Raw genomic sequence first — 27,643 nt, forward strand, 5'->3', positions numbered from 1 at the left:
AATTTGTCCCCAGTATCACCTGTTGACCTTCAATATAGACAGATGAAGGTTTAACTTGTCCACCATTTTCATAACATTTTTGTATTCCTTCTTAAATCTTTACAAACCGTTTTACAGTTTTAAATATAGAGATGCTCTCGGATGGACAGTACCCAAAGAAAGTCATAGCAAAAAGCAATCAGATGGTATATGCTAATTCAGCAGTTGACAAGCTAATCTTGGTGAAGAACTTCAGCTTGAAACAGGAATGACATCAATCTTCCTTCTCCTGTAAGGAATTGCTTGGCCAATTTACAACATTCTGAAAAATTAATATCCAGCCTCTTATGCCCCCAAACCGTACAGAATATTTTACCCGGTACATTCCTCAATTTAAATAGTTGTCATTGAGAGAAAAAAAAAAGTTAGTTTTCTATTACTGCAATTCTGTTTATAAAGTCAGAAAGTACGCAATCCTAGGCAAGACAAAAAATAGCTTTTTACGAGACAAATAATTCATAAACACGAGTTACGACTCAATAGTACTTCATGACATAGCCCTCACTAAGCCAACTATTTAATAAATATCCTCCTCTGTCTCTATGTAAGATATTTGCTTCTCTTTCTCTACTGAAACAAAAACAAAAAACCCCACCCTAAATAAATGACCTACCCCTTCACAGAAGGCATGGCTGGCTATCAGTTTTTCTTGTTTACATAACTGAGAAGTCTTCAAAGTACACATTTAAAGGTAAAGTTTGTAAAAAAATAAAATCTCTATTCTGGTGTGAGTAGTCAAATAACAACCATATGATGTTAGCATAAAAGACAATTATCCCAATTTAAAAGGCATCTGATTAAATTTTAAAAGCCAAAGGTGATAGCACATACCATCCACAGTTTATAAAACAACGAACATCACTTAAAAGCTGAATGATACTAGCTCAAATGACAGTATTTGGTGACAGCAAATGAAAAGTTCTTTTTTTCTAGCATTCCAAAAAATATTTCCTTCTTGCCGAGAAGTTATGCACAAATCAATTCCCATCATCTCCATGCATACTCCATTTGCCAGATGATAGATGTTACAGCGAATCATTGACAGAATCCAGCCATCACAAGTTACCAGAATGTAGGTGACTGTCATAAAATATTAATAGAGTCTGCCACTTTTATGGTGTTTCTAGAGTAACAGACTTACCTCGGCAGATGGTCCCGTTCCCCACATATCCAGGTTTGCAGGTGCAGCTATGTCCCCTGACAGTGTTAGTACAGATTGCATTCTCATCACAGTTATGCTGTCCGCTGCCACACTCATCATGCTCTACAAGGGCGGGGGGGAGGGGGGGGGAAATAAAGGGAAAAAAAAAATTCAAGAGAGACAATGAGCTTTTCAGTGTGATGATGGGGCATTTGAAAAGCAAGTGGAATAACAAGGTTGCCACAACGGCTGAATGCTGGGAGTTTGGTGTGCGAGTCAGCTATGGGTCTGCTTCAATTACAAAACTCAACAACGCGTGCATGGCGACAGTAAATTATTTAGGTCCAGAAACAGGGAAAAAAGAATCCATGAGGAGGCAAAGTACGGCTATGACAAAAAACACATGAAGATTATCTCAGAAAAATATCTGCTGTGAAGACTAACCTGTCCATCACCAACAGCAATAAGCATAAATACAAGGTAAGTGAACACAAGAGGGGCCCTAACAGCATGCCCTTTAAATACACAGTTCAGTTGTCACAACCACTTGCTCTAATGCATGCTGAGCTGACTCCTTCCCTAATAGCGTGTAATAACATTTTACATTTTTAGAGCACCGTTCATGCCATCGAACCCCAAAGAGGCTCCCAGACAAATGGGCCATATTTTCCTTTCATCCAGCAACTCTAACTGCTGCCACTGAGCCTAATTTGCTGCAGCTCCTGCACCTTACTCTCCTGCTACATTTTGTTCTAGTAAAGCATCAGTTAGAGGTGGTGAGCTACCTGACCCTGAAGTTTCTCACTTCTTCCTGCAATTACCAGGAGCTTCCTTCATGCCGTAGGACTACAAAAAGAACACCTGAATATTCTACGCTTTTGCACTGTGTATTTAAAGTTTTGTTCAGTGGAATCAAGAGGATGCAAGGAAATTTCTTCATACAAAGGACAACAGACATAATAAAAAATCAGAATGTGGAACCCTTCTTGGTAGTCTTCATTTATGCAACTGCAATCATCAGGCTAGTATCCATACGCTGAGAGCTAAAAGTATGCATTTCTGGAATTAAGGATTTGCTTAAATATAGCAGTGAATAAGAGGGGTTTCAAAGGACTACGGGCTAAATTTAGCCTTCTATAGGCTGCAGAGAAAGGTAGTGCCTCTAAAACACAAGAAAAACGCTCTTTTTTACAGACTCTGAATTCAGACCTTTGGAAGAGCCTCTCCATTGAGAGCAACGGGATCAAAGGCTTCGCCAGGCTAAAGTTAACCTCTGCAATGTCCTCACTTTGCCATAGTACAGAATGGCAGCCAATTTCAAGATGACTCAGGACACATTTAGATTTGAATGGTGGGTTCCAAGGAACCCTTCAAACCACATACTTCTGGAATACTGCGGATAACTGTTTGCAGAACATATATCCAACATACGTTTCCTATTTTTCAAATACATTTGACAGCAAAATGATATGGATTGCAACCATTTTCTTTTAAAGAGCATCAAAGCGATGTATCACTCGCTCACTCTTCGCTTTTAGCAAGAAACTCTTACACAAATGTGCCTGGCTTTAGCTGATAAATTCAGGCTTACATTTATACTTGTTAGTTTACGTTGGTCCCTAGCTCTGCTTGGTAATTTACTTCAGCTCCTTGCCAATTTTCAGAAGCCTAACATATTCTGAATGCCAGGCTTCTTCAAGGACCGCCTGTTCTCTCCTTCATCTTTTAAGAAACTGTACCACAGCCTGATTCTTGCCATTCTGGTCTCACGGCGCTCACGCTGCCGGGTCAGCCACAAAAAAGGATCGAGCCACCCTCCAAGGAAGTGCTTAGCAGGCAGTTGAACGATGCTTTCTTTTAAGAGACACCCTCTCCATAATCTCTCCCTCCTCTTACTACTTTTATTAGTTATTGCCATTAGCTTTCATGTGTTTGTATTCAAACTATAACGAAGAACGCCTTTGCGATAGGCTCATGTACACACAAGAATATTCCTACTCAAACAATTGCCAAAATTAGTCGATTACCTTCTCGGCACTTCAAGTATAAACAGAAGATTTCCCAGTGGTAACAAACGTGTTTTGCCAAAATACACCAGAGATTATACTCTGCCATGTTGTTCTAGGACTTCGGTAATGTAAATCATTGTATTTACCACTCCTGCAGATATACAGATGCTGGCAATTTGAAAGATTTAGCGCTGACAAAGCTGCTTTCCCACAGCCATACTTAAAGCAGAGGTCAGCTTCTCCTGAGCTGATATAATTTGAACAGTTAGCAACAAATCTGACCATGGGAACATGCCCTTCACGAGACATCCTGATGCTGCTAGCACAAGGAGGACTAAGGGAACCTCGTCTGCATGAGGAATCCCAAGATTTTTTAGCAGCAATATGGCTGCAACGATGGGAACTTTAAATGAAGTTTTCCCTGGTGTAGAGATGTCTATAGATAATGTTGCTACAGGCCTAATAAGAATGAGAAAGCATTGATTTTCTGTCAAGGTACAAAAATCTTTTAGTCCAGATGGAAAAATCCTTAAGATTCTGTCAGTCGTGAGTTATCTTGGGTTTCCTTCTCCCTCAGAAGAGATCATCCTTTGGAGCACTTGGTGTTCGCATTGGGAAGCGAGCCTGGAAAGTGGGCTCACGTTTTGTTTAAAATCAGAGGAGATTATGACTAATTTGCAAAGAACATGTCTGTCTTGCATGCATCGCTTTCCAAAATCCCCCATTCAAGTACATCAGACAGAACCTGCTTTTGCTTTAATGTTATGGTAAATACTACCTGACTAGACAGCAATCAAAGATTGGAAGAGAAGGACGCTGTGAAACAAGTGAAAGGAGTCACAAACAGTATCATTCCAAAGCACCAGAGGGGAGAGCGAGACAAAAATCTCAAACTCATATCTTATTTTGACAATTTCCCTTTCAGCTGAAAATGAGAAGCACAAGAAAGGAGACTCTCAAAGACAAAAACAAAAGTAATTTTTAATTTTTTTTTATACACATATATGTATGTATGTAGATATAAATAAATACGCTGCCATGCTCAGGAATGAAACTGTCATCATTAAGTTTGACTCAAATCATCCATCTCTCTGCGACTTCTATTTGGTATATAATATGCACAAAAGGAGTTTATGATCAAAGACAAAGAGAACTGGCAGGTTTACTGAGAAGGACATAACTGTAGGGTGCAATTCCCCGACCCAGCACTCATTCCCCTGGACTATTAATATCCATTTCAAGAAACAAGTACCATTTCAGAACAGTTACAACAGCAGCGCCATTCTTTGCTTACAGACAAGTTAGTTTGTTTATGAAATCTCTGTAAATTATCTTCAGCATTAGTGTTTCTGTTAGTCAGGGATCCTGGTTACTGCCACCTCTTCTCTGTGCTTTGTCTGCGGTAAAGCTGAGACATCAGTCACTTTTTCGTGCCTCTGTTTCTCTCTATAAAATGAGGGTACTACAAGATTCTTTTTTTTTTTCCTCTAGTACTTGTCATTCTTCTGAAATCCTCAAATACTAAAGACTTCACAGAAAATTAAAGGATATCAATCTTCTACTGCAAAAAAAGAAAAAAAATCAGATATCAACTACTGGTTTACCTTCTACTTTAATTTATTTTTCCTGCAAGCAGAGATGAGGTATGAAAGGACACATCACCTCTGAAGCTTCAGCTCACCTGTCCCTGTTTCCTAGCCACCACACAACAGCTAAAGCCAGCAAACTACACATTCAAACCTAACATTTTCCTTCTGGATAAAAACCTTTGAGAATTTCCAAAAGCTTTCACGAACTTTTCCCAAATCCTCAAGAGTATCTTATTTTCTGAGTTCACACCTGAACCAGGCCAGCTTGTGAAGCAATGACTATAAAGTTCATTCTTTCCTCAGCCTTTATTTGAGGGTGGCCATCTGCCTCCAAAAGCCCTTGAAAGCCCACTGGTAAAAAATTAGTTATCTGTAAAACAGAAACATATCTCTGCCACCTGCGTTGTATGAGACTGTGGAATCGTGACACCAACTGGGGGTGTCCTCTATGCAAACATTAAGCAATGTTTCCATTTTGAAGAACTAAGGCCTTTAAGACAAAATCTCTACAGAAAACTTCTATTTGAAAAAGCTGTGACTGGGAGGTCAAGCCTGGTTATCTGCTTGCCTCAGGCAACTGAAATTGCATCAACTTGAACAGAAGTCCACCCTGACAGCACTACAGGTCTGGGGACACTAATGTTTACACACCAGGTAGTGTTACATGACAGCACGTGCGCAGTGGTTGAAGATAAGCGTTACAGTTATCTCTGCTTTGTTCACAGGCAACCTAATAAAAATAAGTTTATCTTGATGATTAGAATACGCAGGAGCTGTCTGACAGAATTCATTTCAATATTACATGGCCTTACAGAGATAACAATCACATAAAAAGCAAAGTTAATTCACCAGAAAATAGTTTCAAGTAGATGGTTAGTTGCACATCCTATTATAAGAAGCACCAATGTGTCCTACAAATCACAGAAAACCACCTTACAGCAAAACACAGGCTGGTCTGTAAGCACATTGATATTGGGGCATTCAAAACATCTCCTTTTTCCTGAAATCCCAGGGAATAAACTAGTTACAGTACAATGGGAAAACACGGACCATTTCCTGTTAAAGTCTCAACAACGTGAAATAAATAAGAAACTGCTGAAATAAGCCCAATTACCAGACTGCCATGGAGAGAGCTGTGACCACGCTCCACCCCCTGTACTGGTGTGCAGGCTTGAGGCAGATGGACCCCAACCAAGCAAACAGCACATCAACATCCGCAACATCAGCAGCCAACATCCACTGTACGTGTATGTAAAAAACAACAGGTGAATAATACCTGAGGCAGCAGAAGACCAGGAACACAACTAAACTCCACACCTCCCAAAAGCACCTTCACTATAAAAGGTCAAGCCTCCGCTAATAGCTGTATTAGCTGCACCTTCAGCAACAGCAGAATAATCAATCACGATGCATTTCAGCTGTGAAGCCACTTGCTTAAATTTTAAACAGACCTTTAGCTTTCTTCAAAACACAGATACCTATTTAGGCTCATGAAGTTATAGCACCTGCAGGTTGTAGCAGCTCCTGCACACCTCAAATGAGCAAGCATTCCGGCTGCTCCACCATCAATATGTAACCCTGCTGACAGTTGAGCGCTTCAGTGAGAGGTATAAATAGGAATATTTAAACAAGGACAAAAAAGTCAGCAACCTTCAAGCACCCGTGTTTCTGTCAAATCTTCCATATCCCCATTTTTCTAGCTTAATCTTACTGAGGAATCACGTAACTACTTTTGTGGTGTGATATTTGAAAAATACCTTCTGTTCTGGGCTAAACTGAACTGGGAGAATGCAGTAGGAAAAGCACTGGGGGCAGGGAGGAGGGTGCCATACAAAGATTTTGTCTGCCTGAGGTAATATATTCTGCATAAAGCCACCCACACCATATTGTGAAACTGTTTGCAAGTGAAAACAACCACATAAAAATAATTCAGAACACATGCAAGGTAAAAAAGCATTTACTTGTCATGTATTTATAAATACAGATGCATAAATACCTAAACGCATAAATAAACAGTTATAGGGAAATACATATTTTCTCCATTCATATGTACATGAAATGTAGCGTTTGTGAAAGGTTCTAGGCAGCTCTGACAATTAGCACCAGAAGAACTGTCGGTAATAAAAAATGGCATTTGGGGGTATTATAAATATCCACATTTTTACTAAAGAGACCTTTCCAATAAAATCTTTTCCTATTCATCATACAAGAGGAAGATGGCCGTTGCTTATATTTTGCGTGTATATTTTTTTAAATGCATTTTTCAGAAGTAGTACAGAATTTCTAAGACGCTTCTGCTTTCCCATGCTGAAAGAGACAACACCATTAGACTTTCTGGATTTGTATGCAGTCTAAAGGCAGGTTCTACGTGGCTTTAACTTTCTCTTTTTTTTCTCTTCTGTACACGCCTGGAATAACTCAAGTGTTTGTATTGTTGTACACTTGGTCTAAAATATTTAATAGAAAATTAGAACCATAGATCTAAAAATATATAGCAAGCAACACACAGTAAAGCTAAGAACCTTTTGGTCAAGAGTCATTACGAACTGTAACAGCAGGATAGCTTTCCCTTGCACTGTTCAAAAGACTATAATGGATTTCAAATTTATAATTTCTAAAAGGTACATTTGACACAGGATTTATTTTTCAGCAAGAGTGGCGACCTTTTTATCTTTATTTTCTTTAAATAAGGATGCTCTTCAAAAAAGGACCAACACTGGAATGCAATTACTGGAGACATATCCCATTGAATGGTCTTTCACCATAGCTACTCTCACTTCTTATTACAAGAAAAGGCCCCAATTTAAACTTGCTTACAAGATGGAAACAATTTTCTTATTGTAAGGATTTTCTTCTATTTGTTCCTCAAAGCCTTCATACTTTAATAATAAAACATTCATCTTTGGAAAATATTGTGCAAAGATTCTGACTATTTCTATTTATTCTTATTTCTACAACACTGAAAGGAAATCTAAGTCGTTCTCTAAATTGTTGAGATGACAGTCTGCTTCTGGGGTATGTAACCACAAATGCAGCAAACATTTCTATACAGCAAGAGATTCACAATAGAGAGACAACTCACTTCTGGAATCGCAAGGTCGTCAGATGCTACCACTGTCTATTAATACAGAGGCCATTTGTATAGAATACATACCTCAGTGTAAAATTAATTAGCTATCTGGCGACAGTTAGGCAATGGCCTTTGAAAACTCAGAAAGGAGAAAGCCATCTCTCCAAATACTTTTAAAAAGAAGCAATACTTCGTTGCATGGCATTAGGATTCAGATGCCTATGTAATAATTAAGGCTTTAAAAATGAGAGATTAAAAAACTGAATTTAGGAAGAATTGTGGACTTAGTGGAATCAGGATTTCAGCTCATAAGCAGTTCTGATGAAACAAAAGGGACGGCTTTTAAAGAGACTGAATAAAAGGAAGCATTATTCTGAACACACAGGAAGAATCTCCACCAGAAAACCAGGGCAATTAGAAACAAAATGCATCCATCAAACAAGAAATTACGTTGCAGATGGTAAGCTGGTGAAAGATAATCGCTAATTGTGAATCCAGACAACCCGGGGACCGGGGGAGGAAATCTGTATTTTCCCCTACTCACAAGAATTAAAGAAAACAAGTAAAGCTGATCTATGCCCATTCTGAACTTCAGTCATCCAAGATCACCCTGTCCATTTCCACAAGGAAACAGGAAGAAGGAACAGGGCGCGGAACAGAAAAGCCCCGCTGATCCTTGACATAAGGATATGCTGCAACTTTATCCTTATGAGCAGTTAAACATAAAAATACTGGCAGAAATATCAGATTTGCCATTCTTTTAATAAGAAACTAAAATGCTATTGTAATTTACGACACAACAAACAGCTTCTGGTGTTAAACACGAAATTATTTAGACTACATTCTAAAAGAGTAGACACATGCTACTCTTGGGTAATTAGGAAGAAATAGTGGGATTTAATTTGAACATAAAATTCTGAATGTGCATGCAGTTGTCTCGGAATAAAACCTCTTGAATGTTTCCTTTTCAATTATAAACTAAAATTCTTTCTTTGGCTTTCTGGCACCTGGTTAGATTTTGGTCACATTCACCTATCTACAATCAAGTCTATAAAACTAACTACTAATGTAAGCCATGCTTATTGTTTTTATTCTATTTGTTCATTCTAATCAACTGATCTGCCTAGAACTGTCTAGAAAGCAATGTAACAAAGTAATAAGATTCATGTTCCTAAACTGGTATTTAGAAAGAATCCCTGAGATTACTCTCAGTGATTCAATTTCAACTTTAATTATCAGTTGGTTCAGTTTAGATTTTCACACCACAATGAAATCTTCTTTGTAGTCATGTATTAGAAGATGATAAACAAAACCAATGTAATCTTATTCATTCACTTAATATGAATCATAACTAACAGGATATATAGAGACTTCATTATTTATTGCCAAAAAATTGACCTTACTAATGATCCTTATTCCTACGATATCCCATAAGTTCCACTCTTGTTAGCTACATGGACAGAAATAAGAACAAACGTGGATGACAAGAAGATATACTATAAAAGAAGAGGACATAAATTTTTCCAGAAACAGTTGTGGTACACAAAATATTTCATGAGCCAGTGTTTTTCATAAGGAGCTTTTGTTTTCCCTTTTATGCCTACCTTAATTTAACATACAGAAGCCTAAAGTGTATTGAGTTGAAACTATTTTTGAATAGTCAAGGAAGAAGCGTTTGCTATTAAGTTTGGATGATCTACCCTCTTTAGTATTCAATTCGGTTTACACTTTCAGTCTTCACCTTCATTCAGTCCCGTTAAATCCATTCTTCATATTAAACTCTAAATTATGTGAATAAACCCAAAGATAAAAGCAAAAGTCAGGTTCTGTTTGAAATTAATAAAATATCAGATACACTTGAAATTTTCTTTTATATCAACACAAGATCTTTTGCGGGCAGCTATTCACATCATAAGCATCCTAAAGAGCATGTGCGCAAGCACGCATACGATGTATCCAGTTCTACAATCTAAAGGAGTTCTGCTCTGCCACGTCCCCTCTTGCATTGAAGGTCTCCGTGTCATCCCCTCAGTTTTTGACATGGACAGACCAGAAGTGCACACAGGATTCAAGACACCAGAACATCATCGATTAATACAATAGCATAATAATATTTTTCATTTTGTTCTCAATGCCGTTCCCAAAGGATCTCACTATTCTGCTCGTCTTTGACCACAGCTGAGCAGTGGGCTGACGTTTTCAGAGAACTATCTGCAATAATTCCAGTATCTCTTCTCTGAATGCTAATTGGTTATTTAGAGCATTTGTATATATACCTATCTTCATTTTCTTTTTTTTTTTTACCCAAGGGAAAGCTACCTTATACTCTGACCCTCTATTCTGCCTCACTTCTTTATAAAAACAACTACCAATAGTACCCATTTGAATTTCCATCAGATGAACTCACTGCGCAGTGATAGGAAATTCTAAATCGTTACAATAAAAAGGTTTCTTTTTTGCTACATCAAGATGAATAATAGGTAGCCTTGCTGACGGTAACGTTGCATTTGTTTTCTGCAAGAGGAGAAGAAAAAAGGAGTGCATCTCATGCTAGCACATGCATATTTGCACATATATCTTAAATGCCTATATACTATTTGTTAGGAAGTGGGAAGACAGACATTTGGTTTTACTGTTTTCTAAATGCAATACTAAAAAAGAAAACAAGAAAGTACGGTGTTGTGGTTTAACCCCAGCCAGCAACTAATCACCACGCAGCCACTCACTCACTTCCCCCACCCCCACCCCCAATGATCCCGAGATTCAATAATCTTGATTATTATTATGGGATATTAAATTTCTAATACAATCCCTATCTTTTCCGCAAACCAGTTAAGCATCAAGGCATTGGACTTTTATGAAGCACCTTGATCATGTATATTGATTTGTATATTTGTAAACCACTAGTTATTCCAACTTTCTCTAAGTAGTTATTGCTTTTCTTGACATAGTTACAAAGCAGAGAATTTCACACAGAGAGCAAATAAAGCCTTGAATTCCATGTGATGTACCACGCTGAAAGACAGCAACTACTCAGTTCCAGCTAGACCAGAGCAGTGATATTAACATTGATAGAGGTATGGTGTAAAAAACAAACAAAAAAACCCCACCAGTTCTATGAAGTTCTCAGCTTCTCTAAATCATAGGACATTCACTTAGGAAAATAAAGAAATTGCACACAATGACACAATCTGCAAAAGTAAGACTTTGTCTAGCAGTTGCCACTGCCTAATTTACAGTTTTAAGGAGAGATGCCTGTCACCTTTACATCTTAAGATACAGGGTTTTTTTGCCTGTGTTGTTAAAAGCTGAATACGGTCCCAGTACCTGCATCGTGTCGGAAAAGAAACCCTGAAGCAATACTGATTTATTTATATAGCAATATAACTTAATCTACAAGGACAGGCTGCTTTTTATCCATAAAATTGTGAAAGCTGCATATTTTATGAAGTTGATATCAGAACCTCATCTTTCAGGCATTTTTAGTTCAATGATAGCTGCAAGCTTTATTTTGCAGAAATCTCAAAATTACTAATACAAAAAGTATGAAATAGACCTTTGGATGCCATTTTTAGCCAACATTTCATCACGGCTTGACAAACTTACATTGGTGATACAAGTTCAAAAGAGTTTCAGATTTCAGCACTCTGTGATGCTTTAACTTCCACATAAAAAAACCCCAACCAACCAAACAAAAAGCAATACATACCCCATTTCAAACTTGCACAGAAGTCTATTAGTGCTATTGCAATATAGTAAGGTGGAATTGTTTCTAAATGAACCTGCATATGTGACAGATGTGTCAATCTGCTGATACAAGAACACATAAAATCACAGTTAAGGTTTTATAGCAGAGTTCAAGTATAATGAGGACAGGACACGTTATTATTTCTTTGCACCCATCAGAGATGCAATGAAAAGGCTTGCAGCGTTGGAGCGTGTATTACAGGTGATATGAAAGTCACGAAGACTTAGCATACTTTTCTCAATTTTCTGTTTACAAAGTTAGAGTCGAGCCATTAGGTTTCCCTGCAGACTTAGCACCTTTATGTTTTACGTACAAGTTTCTAATTAGGCAAATGCTGCAAAAAGGACAGACTCCAGTACATTTTAAGCTTTTGACAGAATAGCGATGGACTGTTGCTTCTTACTGAAAGTAAATGGAAAATCTGCCTAGTTGCAGCTCACCCGAGAAAGCCAGTGAATGCTGACAGAGATTCTTAAAAATGGATTCTAAAAACTGGCTTCTAAGACAGTATTTAGGCATCTAAATTACTAAATGGTTTGCTCGCTCAGAGTGCTGAAAACGTAACTTCCCCCAATGCGTTTAACTAGGGCAAATGGGTTCTCAGCACTTTAAAAAAAAAAGGGGAGGGGGGGGAGGGAGTGAAAAAGTAAGGCTAGTTCTTTATGTCACTCCTGTGTATTAGTCTTCAGTTTACTCCTCTGGCCTCACAAAAATACTATGGAATTTTTACGTGGAAGGAAGTGATCAAATTGTTTTACCCCTCAAAGAGTGCAACTTCAGCATTATATTTACTCCCAACGCCCAGAATCAATTTTTATTTGAAAGCAGAAATGGCAACTAGTGCATCTTCATCTACTAAGGCACCTAAGTTTTTCCCTGGAGATAGTCTACCATAATAGGGATCACAAATAGACCATACTTGTCTTATGAGATCTGACAAGATCACAACCTGAGTTCCTTTGGCTGCAACTATACCTTCTTATATCAGCAAAACACCGCACAGTATGAAGATCCCACTGCTGAAAAAAAGAATAAATCTAACAGAATTTATATGCTGTACATTGCTGAGGTCTTCACAACTAACTTACCAAAGGATAACGACAGTACAACTTCATTTTGCGTTTTCATCACTTAAGTAAAAATTAATAAAAATTACTTAGATACACAAACATATCATCCACGAGACTGAAAAAAACACATCGTTGGTTGATGTTCATTCAAACAGGGAATTATTCTCTTCTCCAAACAGGGACTTCTGCTCCAAACGCATTAAAAAGGTCATAGGCAGTCACAGAAAGGTGGTAACAAACCGTATGTATTGCTACCCAAGAAAAACAGGGAATTAAGTACAGGATTATTCAAGAAAACTGATAATGCAAGAAAGGCTTCTTTTCTCAAAAAAAAAAAAAAAACCACCATAATTTTAGGGAGGATAGAAGCAGTAACCTGAAGTACCTAAAATCATCAAATACCACAGAAAGCACTGCAGAAATACACTGGAGATTCAGAGCAGGGGCCCCTGGGGGATGCAGTCACATTCATTTTCTGGCTCCCTTTTCAGTGTTAACCAGTGACTCACAAAGCACTACCCAAACTGTCTCTGCTGTGGGTACTAAGATACTGCATTCAGCCTTTGGCAAAGCATGAGATAATTAAGAAGGAAAGCAAAACACCAGGTGTGAGGAACATCTGCAAAAATCAATTTACAGAAGAAGGCACAATCAAATTCTGTGCTTAGCTTGAGTACCTAATACTGACAAGACAAATCCATATATATGCACCCAATGAGATACAGGAAGTGGGGTTAAATGACCACAAATCATGAAGGAAGCATGAAACTTCAGGAGGAGGATTAGAACGTTTCACCAGAAATCAAACGAGAGAGAAAATGAGAAATGAGAATCAAGCAATGGTGAACTTGGAAAGAACAAGTTTCTTGTTCGCAAGAAACAACCTCCACAAAAAATGTGTAGCTATGCCTATCACACGCTATTGTACTGCTTAAATTTTAATTCCAGCATATATTCCAGGGAAGAAAAGCAGGATTATATAGAGCACTTCAGCTCAGAAAAGGGAGCAATGATGCTGTTAGCTAAACAGAGCACAGATCTTCCTGCAGAACATGCCCAGAGGAGAAAGCACGATCCAGGGGTGAGAACATCTGGGACGATCTGAATTCCGCCCCTCTCTCTCACTAACTGACTACATGACATGGTGACTAAGACACTTTTGCCACTTCTTATGTAAAGCGATGGTTAGAAAGGTGTGACATCAGTGTAAGACTCATGTAATGTAACGAAATTGTTTACCAACAGACAAGAATAGGAAAGAGACCGAATTTGGAATATTTGAACCATTTGAAACCGAAAGGTAGGAATCTAAGTGAAACCCAACGTTTTTCACTGCTAGGTGACAGGTAAACATTATGACACGCTGGAACACCACTGACATGTCAGGGATAGCTCATACGTACAAGAGCTTGCAAATAATCAAGAGACAATTTGAAAAGGGTTACTGGTAATCACCTAATGAGACAAGGCGTGGCTGAAACAAGTCTGACAAAAGCCCATTAGGAAAGTGATAGATGTTAACTTATTGTCACAGGTTAAGCACCAGACAATCACCGTAAAATTATTTGGAGGAAGACCTCAGGAGGAACTTACTCAGACATTACCTTCACAGAATTTCACAAAATAAAAAGATCAAATGCTTTTATTATTTAAATGAAAACATACTTTACACATCAAATACTATTCCTGCTCTAGATACTATCTCTAACCCCTGCAAAGGCATTTTGTGTCTTCATTGACTGTTTCCTAGAAGAACACTCCTATACCGAGAGGAAAAGAGAAGGTTCCTTGTTCCCCTGCCTCCCACCCGCCACGTCCTACAGGCAGGGGAAGGAAAGGAAGCGATACAAGTACTGCTTGCACATAGGTTTGATAAAGACTGTCATTTCAGTCCTTTTAACATCTTCCATTTAAGGGGCTCAAACCCAGTTACAACCATTAACAATCGGCGTCTCGTGTCATTTCTATGATGTGCGACAAATGCCTGCGCGCAACAGACAATACTGTCGCAGAGAGGAGGTATGTGCCTTTCCCAAAGATCCCAGAGCTGTGCTGCCCAAGTGCTGAAATCAGCACTAAATTAGCATGAGAGTAATTAAGTAACTTTTTTCCCACAGAAGACTATGGAGCTTTTGATTTTAACTACTCCTCAGAAAACCTGAGCACACAGACAGGGCCTGCAGCATCACGGTGATAAATTCCCTGGAGGAAATCTCTGCCACAAGCTCCCGTACATACAGATTGGATGTCAGCTAGGAGTCCTCCATCTTATCTCCATCTTACAGTGACAGAAGCAGGATCCTTATGCACAACAGTCACAAGCACTCCAATGCCACAGAAAGAGAGCACTGAATTAGGATGTTAAAAATTAATAGTCATTTGAATAGTTAAGCATTAATAGTTTAATGTGGAAGGAGAAAAAAAGATTTCTTTTGATACTAATTTGACCCTGCACCCTAGGTGACCGCACAATGAAGATGACAGGTGAAACAAATTAGTGTAACGAAACAATTGTCTGGAACCACAGACTGAATTTCAATGGGATACCTCATGCCGCTACAACCCAAGGAAGTAATCTTGTGGGGTACACCTCACTGGGTTCACATGCAGTTTAGAAAATTAATAGGATAAAAATGTGTTTCAAATATTTAACAAGAGGCAAGATAAGGTCAACCAGGAATAATCTTATAGCTGAAAAATTATACATATACAGTATTGATTCTTTTAACTCTCCTGTAATGAGAGAAAAGTAATCTTTTCCAACCAGAAAGAGCTCTTCTAATTGATATATGTTTGGCATCCTAAAAAGTAGTCACACTGGGAAAGATGAATAACATGTCACTAGTCCTGTCACCAGTGACCGTACCAACGCTGGCAAAACTGCTGTATTCCCAAAGAGCTTACAAAAAGCAGCCATGCAAAGTAGGAAGAAAAGTTCAGCAGAGTTAACCCTATGAGAGACCTGGATGACAACGCATAAGGCAGCCTGGTATTAAATTCTTACTTTCAAAAGAACCATGTCTAGGCGTGGGCCTTCAGAAACAGTCCGACACAGCTCAGCAGATCCCTGCTGGAGCAGTGACAATGAGGTGATATAAGGAGAAAATAAGCATCAGGAGATCCTTCCTTTCCTTTTGCCAAAAAATGTGAATAAATAACGGTGGCACAACAAAAGGGAAATGTGTCTTCAAAATTGAGTATGTTTAACTTGGACAAATGATGGCTTAAGATAAGCCTGTGGTGTCCTGTAGTGAAGAGTCAGCTACATGAGTCATCTCCTAACTTCAATGTTTCTCTGACGCTACACTCGCCCAAGCACCTGTGGGGAAGCGGTCCGTTCGGAGTGGGTGAACCAATGGTTAGTTCTAGACCCAAAATCATTTCCATCTTTTGTTTCTAAGATAAAGAACAGTGACAATTTTTGGCTCATGGTCCTATTTTCCACTCTTCTTCTGAACAATTCATGGGAAAGATTCATATTTTAGGCTTATTCTCTTTGAAATACTTACTTGGCATTATTACAGCCCGTGACTTTGTGTTGTAAGGTTTTCAAAAATCCTTTCAAAAAGAAACATTTGTTATTCGGCGATGCTCACTGAGTACCATTTCTTGCTTGAGAAGGCACAATGTAGGTTGTATAATAATAATAATAGAGCTATCAAAAGAAGATCATTAACTACAGCAGAATTACCACCTCATCTTGGGACAGGCTTTCCTCATTTTCTGTGTAGGCTGGAAGGGATCACCACATCTCTGATCAATGCTGCTATGATAACCGTTGGGCCAGCCAGAGAAATATAACAGTATTAAGAGACAATAAACAGCACTAAAGTAAAAAAAAAAAAAAAAAAAGAAAATGAGGTGGTCCTGAACTACATGTACAAAGGAGGAAACCTCATAACTCCAGTTTCTATCAGCTGTACACAGAAAGAGGAGGCGGGATGGGAATAAGATACTAACAAGTTTCATTTGCCAGTAAGAAAAGATACGGGAGGACAAAGCCAGGCATGGAACATAATATAATAGAATGCAAGTAGCTTCAGATTCTCTGGAAAAAATGAGCTAATGAGTAACAAATACAACTCAGTACCAAAAAAAAAAAAAAGGTAATATTGTATTGAGGCTCAGAAAGAACAAACTCCAATGAAAATGAACTGAGACGAACTAGAACAGAATATTTAACAGTATTTTCTGTAAAGCAAAAGTGTATACTTCATACACTGAAAACATCAAAAATGCAAAAACGTGTCTCTACAAGAACAACTGTAATTCCTACAAAGTTTTGCGTATTCTTTCCAGCTTTTATAAAAGAAAGATGAGATAGCATTTAAAAAGCAGAGGAGAACCAGGAGCATCATTGTCCGCACCAATTCCCAAATGTCAAGAAACTACAGAAAAAAAATGTAGACATCATCATTATACAATGACTGAAACTGATATTTCACCAAGGCCGAACTTTCCTGCCCTCCCACTGCAGTTATATGCAGTTTAAGGGCTATCATTTGAACAGTTACAGACAATTAAAAATAAATAAATAATAATTTAAAAATAATAGAAGTTTACAGATAATTAGAGGAGAAAAAAAAATCCCTACAATAGGATTTTGTGTGTAACCTGTGCTTCATTGTAAAACTGAGGTAACTGATTCACAAAAATACTAAGATGCTCAATGCACTCTTGTTTTGAAGGATCTTGAAGGATTCAAATGGAAATATCTTAGGGCTATAATTATTATTGTCGGTGTTGTTAAATACTCTGTGGCTGTTATTCTCCTTTGACGGCTGCTTCTAACAGATTGGTTTAAGTCACATCAAGTTCACCTAATCTAATTAGATTAGATATTTCATAATAACCTGACTGCCTTTCCAGACACAACTTTACTTTTATCATCTGTTAAGTAATCACATTTTTATATTAGAGCTTAAAACGCAAGGACAATGAAAATAATGTATTGTGGCCAATTGAAATTACACCAACAAATAGCATTTGAAGGATTTAAACAGATAGCAGCAATTATCCTCCTTCTTTGTGGAGCATGAAAGTGATAAAAATGATTATTTTTCCAAGATCACTATAATATTCATGTATCTACTTAACTTTCTTCCTTGGAAGGTCCCATTTGTTTTCTTTAAAGAAATGAATAAAAAGATTTAAAAGATCATGATTACTCAGTACTTATGAAAAAATGAATAGCAGCTACGACAAAGGTATGTAAAATGAGTACCAGAATATAGAAAACTCTCTTACCCAATATTAATAAAAAAAGCTCTCTTGCCTGGTGAAATTAAAGGGGAGAAAAATCAGGGTGGACAGACAGAAACAGTCATTTTACAGAACAGGTCTAACTGATAAAAGACTTTAGACGGTATTAAGTCCAATAATATTCAAAATAGTAGCCCCTTAATGTACATGAATAACATGAATAGTTTTGCCAGCTAGGGTTTAATTATGAAACTATTGATTGTAACGGTTCAAGGCACAAAACGATCATTAGGCGGAAACAAGGGAAGCGATTCCTTCTGTGATATATTACCGTTGCAGGGAGGCCTACATTTTCTCTGAAGCAACCAGCTTCTCTGTCAGAGAATAAATACTAGGTCAGCTGCAGGTCAAGATGCCAGGTTCTAATAAAAAGGGAAATAATTTTAACTGAAAAAAAGAAACAATCCTGGATTTTAGACTGCAATTTGAAGCAGTCTCGGGTAGGACGGTATCCAGGATTATTGTATACAAGAGTGGGCCTTCCAGCTTGCCCCCCCTTTATTTGTTCTCTGTGAGTTCAGCTGACAGAAGACCAAGTTTACGCTCAGTTTGGTTGTGGGAAGGAGAAAGAGTGGGAAGTTGGCCTTCTTGCCTTCATCTGAGGCTAGCTGAGCCAGTTCACGCAGCAGTGTTGGACTACCCAAATTTATTCAAGCAGTTGTCACACGAGAGGGGACTCTGAACGTGCGCTCCATACTCTTCTTCCTGCTGACTCTTAGCTAACACGGAAAGGGCAGGTGGTGCAGTTACCTATGAATCATGCAAATACAGACATCATTGAAGGCAAAAGGATAGCATGCGCTTCAGAGATTAGATTTGCATTTTTCTTTATCAGGAGGCACTGAGTAAAAGCAATCTTCTGATTGCTTTGCATTAGAAAAGGCCAACACGTTCAGTTGCACTACATAAAGATTTAGCATACTCAGTGAACAAAAATTCTAATCTTTCATTTTAGGCAAAGCAAGCATTGGGCAGAAATCATTAGATCTTTCCTAACAGTGGGGAGCACTTTTAGTTTTAGTCTCTCCAACGCTGGTCCTCAAGAGCTTACACAAGAGCTTTGAGAAGCAATGTAAAGTTGTCTGTGCAGGGCGCTGGATAATTCAGTACTTCTATATCATTTTCAAGCTACCCTGTGCCATACCCAGTGGACAGTAGTTTGGGTTTATTCTTCCTATGGTACTTATTGTGTCTTATCTTTACCATATTTGTATCTAAAAGGTAACATCGTAATGAACTGTGAATAATCAGAGAGTAAAAAAACTACCACAGGATCTTTAGACCACCATTGCTTATATGGCAAATGTGATTTCTGTAAAAATGCACATCTAATCCCAGGAATTAATAATACTAATAATGAATAGAAATCAGGTAAGAAACACCACCTGTGTAAATTTCATAGCTTAAACCAGGGACTCCAGCTTTATATTCCTAAGACTTAATGGAATAATATAAAAAAATGATTCTGAGACAATCACCCAAAGTGCTTTTTTCAGAAGATATAAAAGAAAAGATAAGGTCAGAAGACCTTTCTCTGCACAGAATTATTGTGGTTGTAGAGCTGTCAACAAAGAGAAACACAAGCAGGATTCATTAAAGAAATCATTGGACAAAGTCCTCCATGCTAGCAATTTACTTTTTTTTTTTTTTTTAACATCATAAAAAGAGATGTGGCTTTTTTTTTTTTTCAAGCAACCTCATACCCTGCACTCTTAACTTAAATTTGTTTAGAGGAAAAAAAGTCTTGAGATATTAAAAGCCTAAAATAATAATAGCCCAAGGTCTAGCTGTTTACAGAGTTTATGCCCCAATCACTAACTAAACTTGCTTAATTTCTATTCCCATGTAGCACATAGAAAGGAGAGACAGAAAAGTTCACCAAAGCCGAGTCCAAACCATATATTATGGAGTCCTCCCAGAGATTTGCTGACAACCCACTACTCACATTACCGTTCAAAAAGGGAAGGAACTTAAAATTTTGCAGCAGATGCTTGATACTTTGCAGACTCAGATCCAGCTTGACAAGTTTTACTTTTGACTGGAAAGCCAACACACGCCTGCCGCGGCATCCAGTAGCAACCGGCAGCTCGGCACCTTGCGCCATCTTTCCAACGGCTTGAATAGTTCTTCAGTCTTACCCTGGCTTTCTGTGAGGCATATTTACATATCGCCTTAATTTGTTTAGTATACGAATTGTGAAATGTTAAGAGTTGCACCATGCTAGTAAAACAAGAATAAAAACAAAAGTAACAGCCTTTCACTTTGGTAGTGGTTTATCCTTAAACCATCTGTTGCTGGAACACCTATAGAACTGGGACAATCTACAGCACAGGATTCAAAATTGATGTTAATGTCCTTCAAGAGCTGTCTGAATGTACTCATACGCCAAGCGCAATAAAGACTTAACCTTAACGCAGCATTAGTTTCTATAGTTTTCTGTATTTTGCTAATCTGTTTTAAACTTAACATCTCAAGTTAACTGTGTTAAGAACGCTAAGCTTTCCACTGGAACAGAAATTTGTACTATAAAGGCAGTACAGACTTCAGAAAAAAATATCAGGTAAGGGTTTCATATTTCAAAAGAAGCATGAATTCATTTTGTCAGTGAATTAATTAGCCTCTTTTCTGCAGCGCAAAAACAAAATCCACATAGGGTAATAACTGTTCTTGGTCCCCGATCCAATTTATGGACCCTGACAGGCAGTCTAATGGCACAGATGATTTTTAATAAATCAACAATCTCAGAGCAACAAATCAAAAGCAGCAGCAACTAAAAAGACTTCAAAATCCAGTTTGACAGTAGACCTAAATAAGCATATATAGTTTGATTTCTACCAGCTATAAACCCAGCCTCTGGATTTTGGGGATTTGTAGGTAATCACACTTTTGGCAACCTCAGCGTTGACTGTTACCTGACTGAGTACTTAGCCATGTAAATTTTTTATATGAAGTCACGTGTAAGGAAAAAAAAAAAAAAAAAAAAGGGAAAAATCCTCTCCCTGCTAATTTTCACAGAGTTTGTTCCAAGTCAAAAATGCTTATACGACTATTTATTGATAAAATATATGCAAAAGGCTGCATCCTTGAAAAATAGGCCTCAATGTATTACATATGAGAATATTAAAGGGCTGTTAAATTCTCCAATCTCATTATAGCTTTTTGTTTCCGAGGTTCCTTTAAAATAGTTACCTTTCAAATTCCATTAATGCCTTGGATTAAGTCTTTCCAGCTGACTTTTTATACAACTTCTTCAGTTTCTGTGCAATAAAGAAGCCTCTTGCTGCCTTTACAAGTATCATCAATAATGTTCAGCTGTGGATACTCAATCACTCAAAACTGGTCATAAGTTTTAGCAATCCAGATGGAACAAGGCTGCTCTGTTGCCCTTAAAAACAGTCCTTTGTGTTTCTTCTGGAAGAATCAACCATGAAAGACAGCATGTGCATTTATGCGTTTCACTCTGCCTGGTGCCCTAAGCAAACAATTCTGTAAAGATCTGCCATTTCTGTTACTGTCACACATTTCGCATCAGCTAGGAATTTTATTTAACTTTCCCCCGCCCCCCGTAACTTCTTTATTTTAATAATCCCAGTCAGTGGTTTAATTCTAACAGCAGCAACAAGAAAAAATGCAAAGGAACCTACATCATCAGATACCACATACATCTTACTTGAGTTGGCAACAGTTAAGAGACCCCAGATATGGGCAGAGAGAGTCACTTGGACTGTGGATTTTGAATCTTCACTGAGGAGCAGAATAAACCTAGTTTCCTAAGTGCAAAGCAAATCGATCAAAAGATTGTAGTAAGTGATTTTAGCATGCCAGGCAGAGAAACGGGGAACCGAATATGACTGTACTATATTTAGCTACCCTTGTTCCTAGACAGAAAGGGTTAACCCCCACGCCTAAGACTGAACCCCAAGCGGGATGGGGCCACGGTAGTAATGAAAGACATTAAGCCCACCGACATCCACACCACAGTGCCGTGTTCCTCAAAAGGCACATCCCAGTGCAAGCCCAGATCACAGATGTGATTTTCTCTGAGATTTCATCACGGTCTCAGAAATGTGAAGTTCCCTGGACTGTTGCTGAAGACCCGACGTATCCCACGAGCCTTCCAGCACCCCAGGAGCAGATACAGCGTGCTGCCGCTCCCGGCGCGGGGCTCCCGCGGAGGTGCCGGTCAGCACACAGCTGCCTGCTCCGTGAGGCCCCAGAAAGTCCGCAAGATGTTTCCGTTGCAGTACTCTGCACGTGCAAGCTCTTTTTCCCAAAGGTGAAAGAGTACCGATGATGCAACGAGGGCAAGGAGCGGAGGGACCCACACAGAAGAGAAGGACGGACAACAGTAGAGCAAGACCAGATGGAGTCTATCGTCTTGCTTTTCCCCACTCTCTTATGAAGTACAGCCAGACACTGCCAAGCCAGGCAAGATAACTATTTACCTTTCCTATTCATAAATCACTTCTAACTGATGATTTTGCATAATGCGTCGTAGGGTTTGTGGGACTCTTAAAAGCATGTAAAGAGTGACGTAAAAGGACAGAGCATTTATTTAGCTTTGTACTGAGCAGATACTACTAGCACATGCAAAAAGGACAATAACATTTTATGTTGTGGTGGAATGTGATTACATTTAGAATGTCTTTGCTTTACTGCAAAGCCACATTTATGGCCTAATTAAAATACAGGATGCAGTTCAGAATTGGATAGATACCAAGGAATCTATATGAAAGCAAGTGTTCAAAGATCAGAGGGTTCCTTTGCCCCTTTGTGGACTGCATGTAAGCCTAAATATACACATTCTCAATTTATGGTTTGAAGAAGAATTTGCTATGTCAGATATTCCACAGAATACTGCTTTCAACATTTGTGCTATTTTGAAAGCAAAAAAAACAACAACAAACAAGCAAGCCCAAAACTAGCATAAAGGACAAAAGTTAGCAGATAGTTCAGCATTACAAAAGCTTATATACATTAAATTTTGTGAAAAAGAACCCTCCTTTATGAGAAGCACAAAGCAGAGTAAACCAAATCCCTAAGATTCTGAAAACACGGAAACTTTTCTCCACCGTACATAAGTAGGAAAAAAATATTTTACCCTTACAGGCCATTAAGCTGTCTCTCCATGGCCATCCTCATCCTTTGCTTGGCAGCCCTGTTTTCTGGCCCTTTCTGCTATCATCTGTCATAACAGGAAAGCCTTCCCCAAAACACCTGATTATCTCAGTCTAGCTGCATGAACTGTATTTTCTAAAAATGAACTTTATTTGTAAGCTCTGAAAAGAAAAAAATCTAAGCACATAAAAATTGCAATAGGCTATTCTAATGGGAGCACAATTAGCAAGACTGTGTCATTCATTTGCCTAGCTCTGTCCCACTTCTCTGACAATGAAGAACAAGAGTTATTTCTGGGAGAGTCAGAAAAATCCCCAGTTTGAGCAATTATTACATGCAATCATGTAACTAAATAGGAAGTTTCATACTGGGAGGCAAAAAGCCTACAGTAGAAAGCATGAAAATATTAACTACAAAGTGATAGATCAAAGCACCTCTCTTTCTCCCCCTCCCTGCGCTATTCCCAAAGGCTATTATTTCTTAAGGACCAAGCAAGTCTGCTTGCCAGTGGCAGCTCCCCTACACCCTTTAAAAATTATTTCACAAACGTTTCAGAACGGCAACACTAGCAGATTTATGGTTATTCACTGATGTTTACAAATCCAGAAACAAATTTAGGATAGCTAGGTTATCAGCCATACTAGCATTCACCTGCAAATATGATCCATAATATACCTCAATATTCTTGTTCATAGACACAACATAAAGGTCCTCCAAAACCAGAACGAGACCACCCAAAAGGACAAACCACACTGCACACCTCCAGAGCAATAGAAACTCTGCCCCATCCCCCACCCTGTAGTGCACACATTTCTGCTGAAAAAGGGCATTTTTTTAAGTTATCATCTGGGAAGCTGCAAAACCAGCAAAGGAAGAGTTGGACAATCTACAATGCATGTCTAAACAGGGCTTACAGCCACTAAAACTCCAGCCACTTCAAACAAATAACAGATGCCCATTGCTGAACCAGGGTCCTAAGGTCTTTTCGGTATCTAAGATTGCTCGGAAAGTGATTCTTTGAGCACTTGTATACAGTCATACATACTCCAGAATCAATAGCTCTTAATAAAATATTAGCTTTCCCCCAATCAATATGCACACATCTATGAAAGTGGCATAAAAATGAGATCATAGCAAGGCGAGAAATGTTAACTTATTATTTCCTTGTGTGTAAAAGGCACATTTAGATTAAAAAAAGGAAAAAACAAGACCTGCAAAAGCCTTTGTCATACATATTTCTCACTGTCAGAAGAGCCCATCAGACATAAGCACCATGAACTTTATGGAAAATTTTCTGTTGAGCTTAACGAGCTTTAAAGAATTCCTTTGTTTCAGAAATAAAGGCCTTTGGAAATCTTAAATCCAAGCAGCAAATACAAAGATACAACAGCAGAGCAGCAAAGTGCTGTGGATTTCACAGATGTGTCAGTTGTTCCTTGGCAGACTAGTCTCATCCACCAAGAAACACTGCCTTTCAGGAGGAAATCCCCAAATTACACACTTGTCAAATCCAAGTTAATATACTGCAAGTTCCTGGCCTTTGTAGAGGTCCAGTGATTGCATCCCTGGTCATTTCCACCATTCCTTAAATCGAAGCGGTAGGAATTTGTCACTCCCATATTCTGGTGTGAATGGGCTCCTCTTCCTCTGTACGGGACCTCTTTGGAAGAAATGCATATGTATGTGCCATACACCATACAGATTTTGGTTACACCAGACTCCAGATACTACGCACTGCAAGATAGACACATGCATATTGGAGAAGCATTCGAGTCTTTTTTCCTAATGCTTTCCAACACTAATGTGCTCATTATTACTGAAATTAGACAAGCCATATAACCCATTCAAGCACCAAAAGCAAACACTACAGAGAGTCTGTATCTGGCCATTAGTCATCCATCCGACATTTCTTCCTTGTCTAGCTAAACGATGTGTTTAGACAGAAAAAGAGGATATAGCAGGGCAAATAGAGAATTCCTGTCCACCGTGATCAGTATTGTGCCTGGCTAACCAGCTTTTGGCAGCAGACATTAACACAATCCAGGACTCTGACAATCAATACGGGAGGTTTAGGCCACATCTGTCTGTCTGACTTGCCAACTCCACGCACACCGCACCTCTTACCTGGGACCATTCTTTAGAGCATCTTCCCTGACACACAGCAACACTCATGCAGCTCAATGAAAAAAAACCAAAAACAACCCACACCAACGCACACACACAAAAAAACTCTCAAAAAAAACAAAACCAAAAAACCACAACCTTCTGTGAGACACCAAAAGTTTGGGGGCATAGGCCCAGAATTTTCTGAAGGCAAAACCATGAAGTTATGAAGAAACCCCCCTCAGAATATTTTCGTACTGTTCAGCCACAAATCTAAAAATAGGCTTTTAGGTTACAGATGAGAAGAATAAAGCATATTCATGAAAAGAGATTTTAAATATTAAAAAGGTCTGCAAATAGAAAGGTCAAAGCATTCTCCATGTTCACTAAGAATATGACAAGAGTTGACAGGCTTAAATTGTGGCAAGGGAGGTTTAAGGTAGCGATTAAGCAAACCTTTCTAAATGGCTGAGTAAGTACTGGGAGCGGGGAGGGGCGGGGGGGAACAGGACACTACACCACACAAAAAGGGGTTTAAGGAATTTCCCTCACTGAAGTTGTTTGGGTTTTTTTAAGAAGAGATAAGACAAAGGATGGTTCAGGGTCCACGGATCCTGCCTTGAGGGGGAGTGGTGAGCCAGATGCCCTTCTCCATGATCCAGTTACTTCCATGATTTAGTAGGAGAGTTCAGTTCCGCGTCTGAAGAACAAAGGGTTTGTTACAAATGGTTTCTGGAAACAGAATACAGCACGGGCAAATTTTTTACTTGTTTGGACAAAGAAGAGGACAAACCCTGGCTGTTAGAGCTCCAAAAAGATCAAAACTCGATTGAGTAAACTCTTTCCCAAAAGCAAGTTACACTCCTGAAGGCATCAACACTTACTGTGGAAGCAGATGACTAAAACATGAGAGATTTTTGCTTCCAGGCACTGACATCAATCCTGCAGCTGCTGCATGTTTTCAAGATAGCATGTTCCCACTGAGAAATCAGTGTGGTGGCTCTCATTCCATCTCTCACCTCACGGACTGCTTGTAGTAATCGCTAGATTTAGGAATCAAGAATTCGTGCGCCACAGAAATGGATTTAGTCCTATTGTATCAAGGAGGAATCCAGCCGTAAGAGAGCTCAGGACAAACGCTGACCAGGTCACATGGAAAGGCTTGCCCTTGGCTGTTCTTTAGACAGCTTCATTCACAGGTCTTGAATGAGTATTAAATCCATATTACTATTTTTAAGCATGAGCTTAATGCTTAAGTTTATGCGTAAGCACGAACGTGCATATGCAAAACAATTTGAAATACTAAATTTTCATGATAGCATATATACCAGCACAAAAGGCTGCAGCTAAGAAATCATGTAAAAATGCTAATTATGCCTAAGTCAAGAAATACAACTATCAGCATGATTTGCGGTCAGCTGTTTAATTAATTTTAGTATTAATAAAGTTACAGAAAATCAATGTGTCAAAAGGACTTGAAAGGATTATCAACTACTCTGGACAAATCAGCAACACTTCCATGCCTAGAGCACAGGAAAGCACAAAGATGTTTAATTAAACTATTTACCAGTGAGGAATTTAAATCACTATAAATATTACATTTTTAGTACAGTTTTTCCTCAGATTGAAAGCACTTAGGAGCAAATAATATGCAGTTTCCCAACGGCATTTTTTTTAAAGGAAGGAATGTAAAATATGTTGCAGCTAAACCCAGTAAATGAAGGTGAAGTCGGGAACAAAAGAACGTAACATGGCATTTAAAATTAGAAGACTGGGGAATAATTCCACTCCAAAGTAACAAAAGATGTTACAAAACTGCACGGGAAGACGAAGGAGAAGATTTATAACATGAAGGTCACGTGGTTACTCAGGGTCCATGCACACTGTGCTTCAATGAACTGCTATTGTTTCTTGGGAAAATATCAATACCTATCAAAATAAATCTCACTGTTCACTGAATCCTTGTCGGTATAGGTCTGTGGTTTTCCCACATCTAATTTTTCTGGCTCTGTTTACTAAACTCTCCAATGCTGCCACTGTCTCAGCATGAATTTGGGCAAGACGCTCCTCTTCGCTGTGCCTCAGCTTCCCCTTTTCCAAAACAGCAATTAAATACTTATCAGCCTTCTAGGGATACATTGAGAAGCTTAGTACAGCATTCTCTGACAATAAAAAAGAATCACCCTTTTTAGTATAATTCTAAACAGAGCGTCCCTATGGCAAGAGTGCACTAGTTATCTCTCTGTGGGACTTATCTAAAGCCAAAATGAACGTGATTGAAAGCTTTCTCTTGAGTTAATGGGGTTTGAGTCAAGACCTGCGTGAGTATCAGCCATCCGATGTGGAATCGCTCCGGTTTTGTTTTGCTGGATTGACTCAATATTCTTCTAGTCTTCTGTTTAGTCATCCTGCAGAGCAAAGAAATGCTCTCTGATGCAAGCAATACTCACTGGTGCATAGATTACCTGCTGCTCAACTTGGCCAACAGCCCACT

The 27,643-nt window shown here is 38.6% G+C and overlaps 1 protein-coding gene across 1 annotated transcript in view; it reads right to left on the bottom strand.

Annotated features, from left to right (window-relative positions):
* Positions 1-27,643, bottom strand: part of NELL1 (neural EGFL like 1) — a 298,502-nt gene that overhangs the window by 117,787 nt on the left and 153,072 nt on the right. Inside the window, exon 14 of the mRNA XM_075048228.1 lies at positions 1,181-1,303. Coding sequence (XP_074904329.1) covers positions 1,181-1,303 — 123 coding nt within the window. The remainder of the gene's footprint in view (positions 1-1,180; positions 1,304-27,643) is intronic.

This window comes from Buteo buteo, chromosome 16 (assembly GCF_964188355.1).
Source record: "Buteo buteo chromosome 16, bButBut1.hap1.1, whole genome shotgun sequence".
Classification (NCBI taxonomy): domain Eukaryota; kingdom Metazoa; phylum Chordata; class Aves; order Accipitriformes; family Accipitridae; genus Buteo; species Buteo buteo.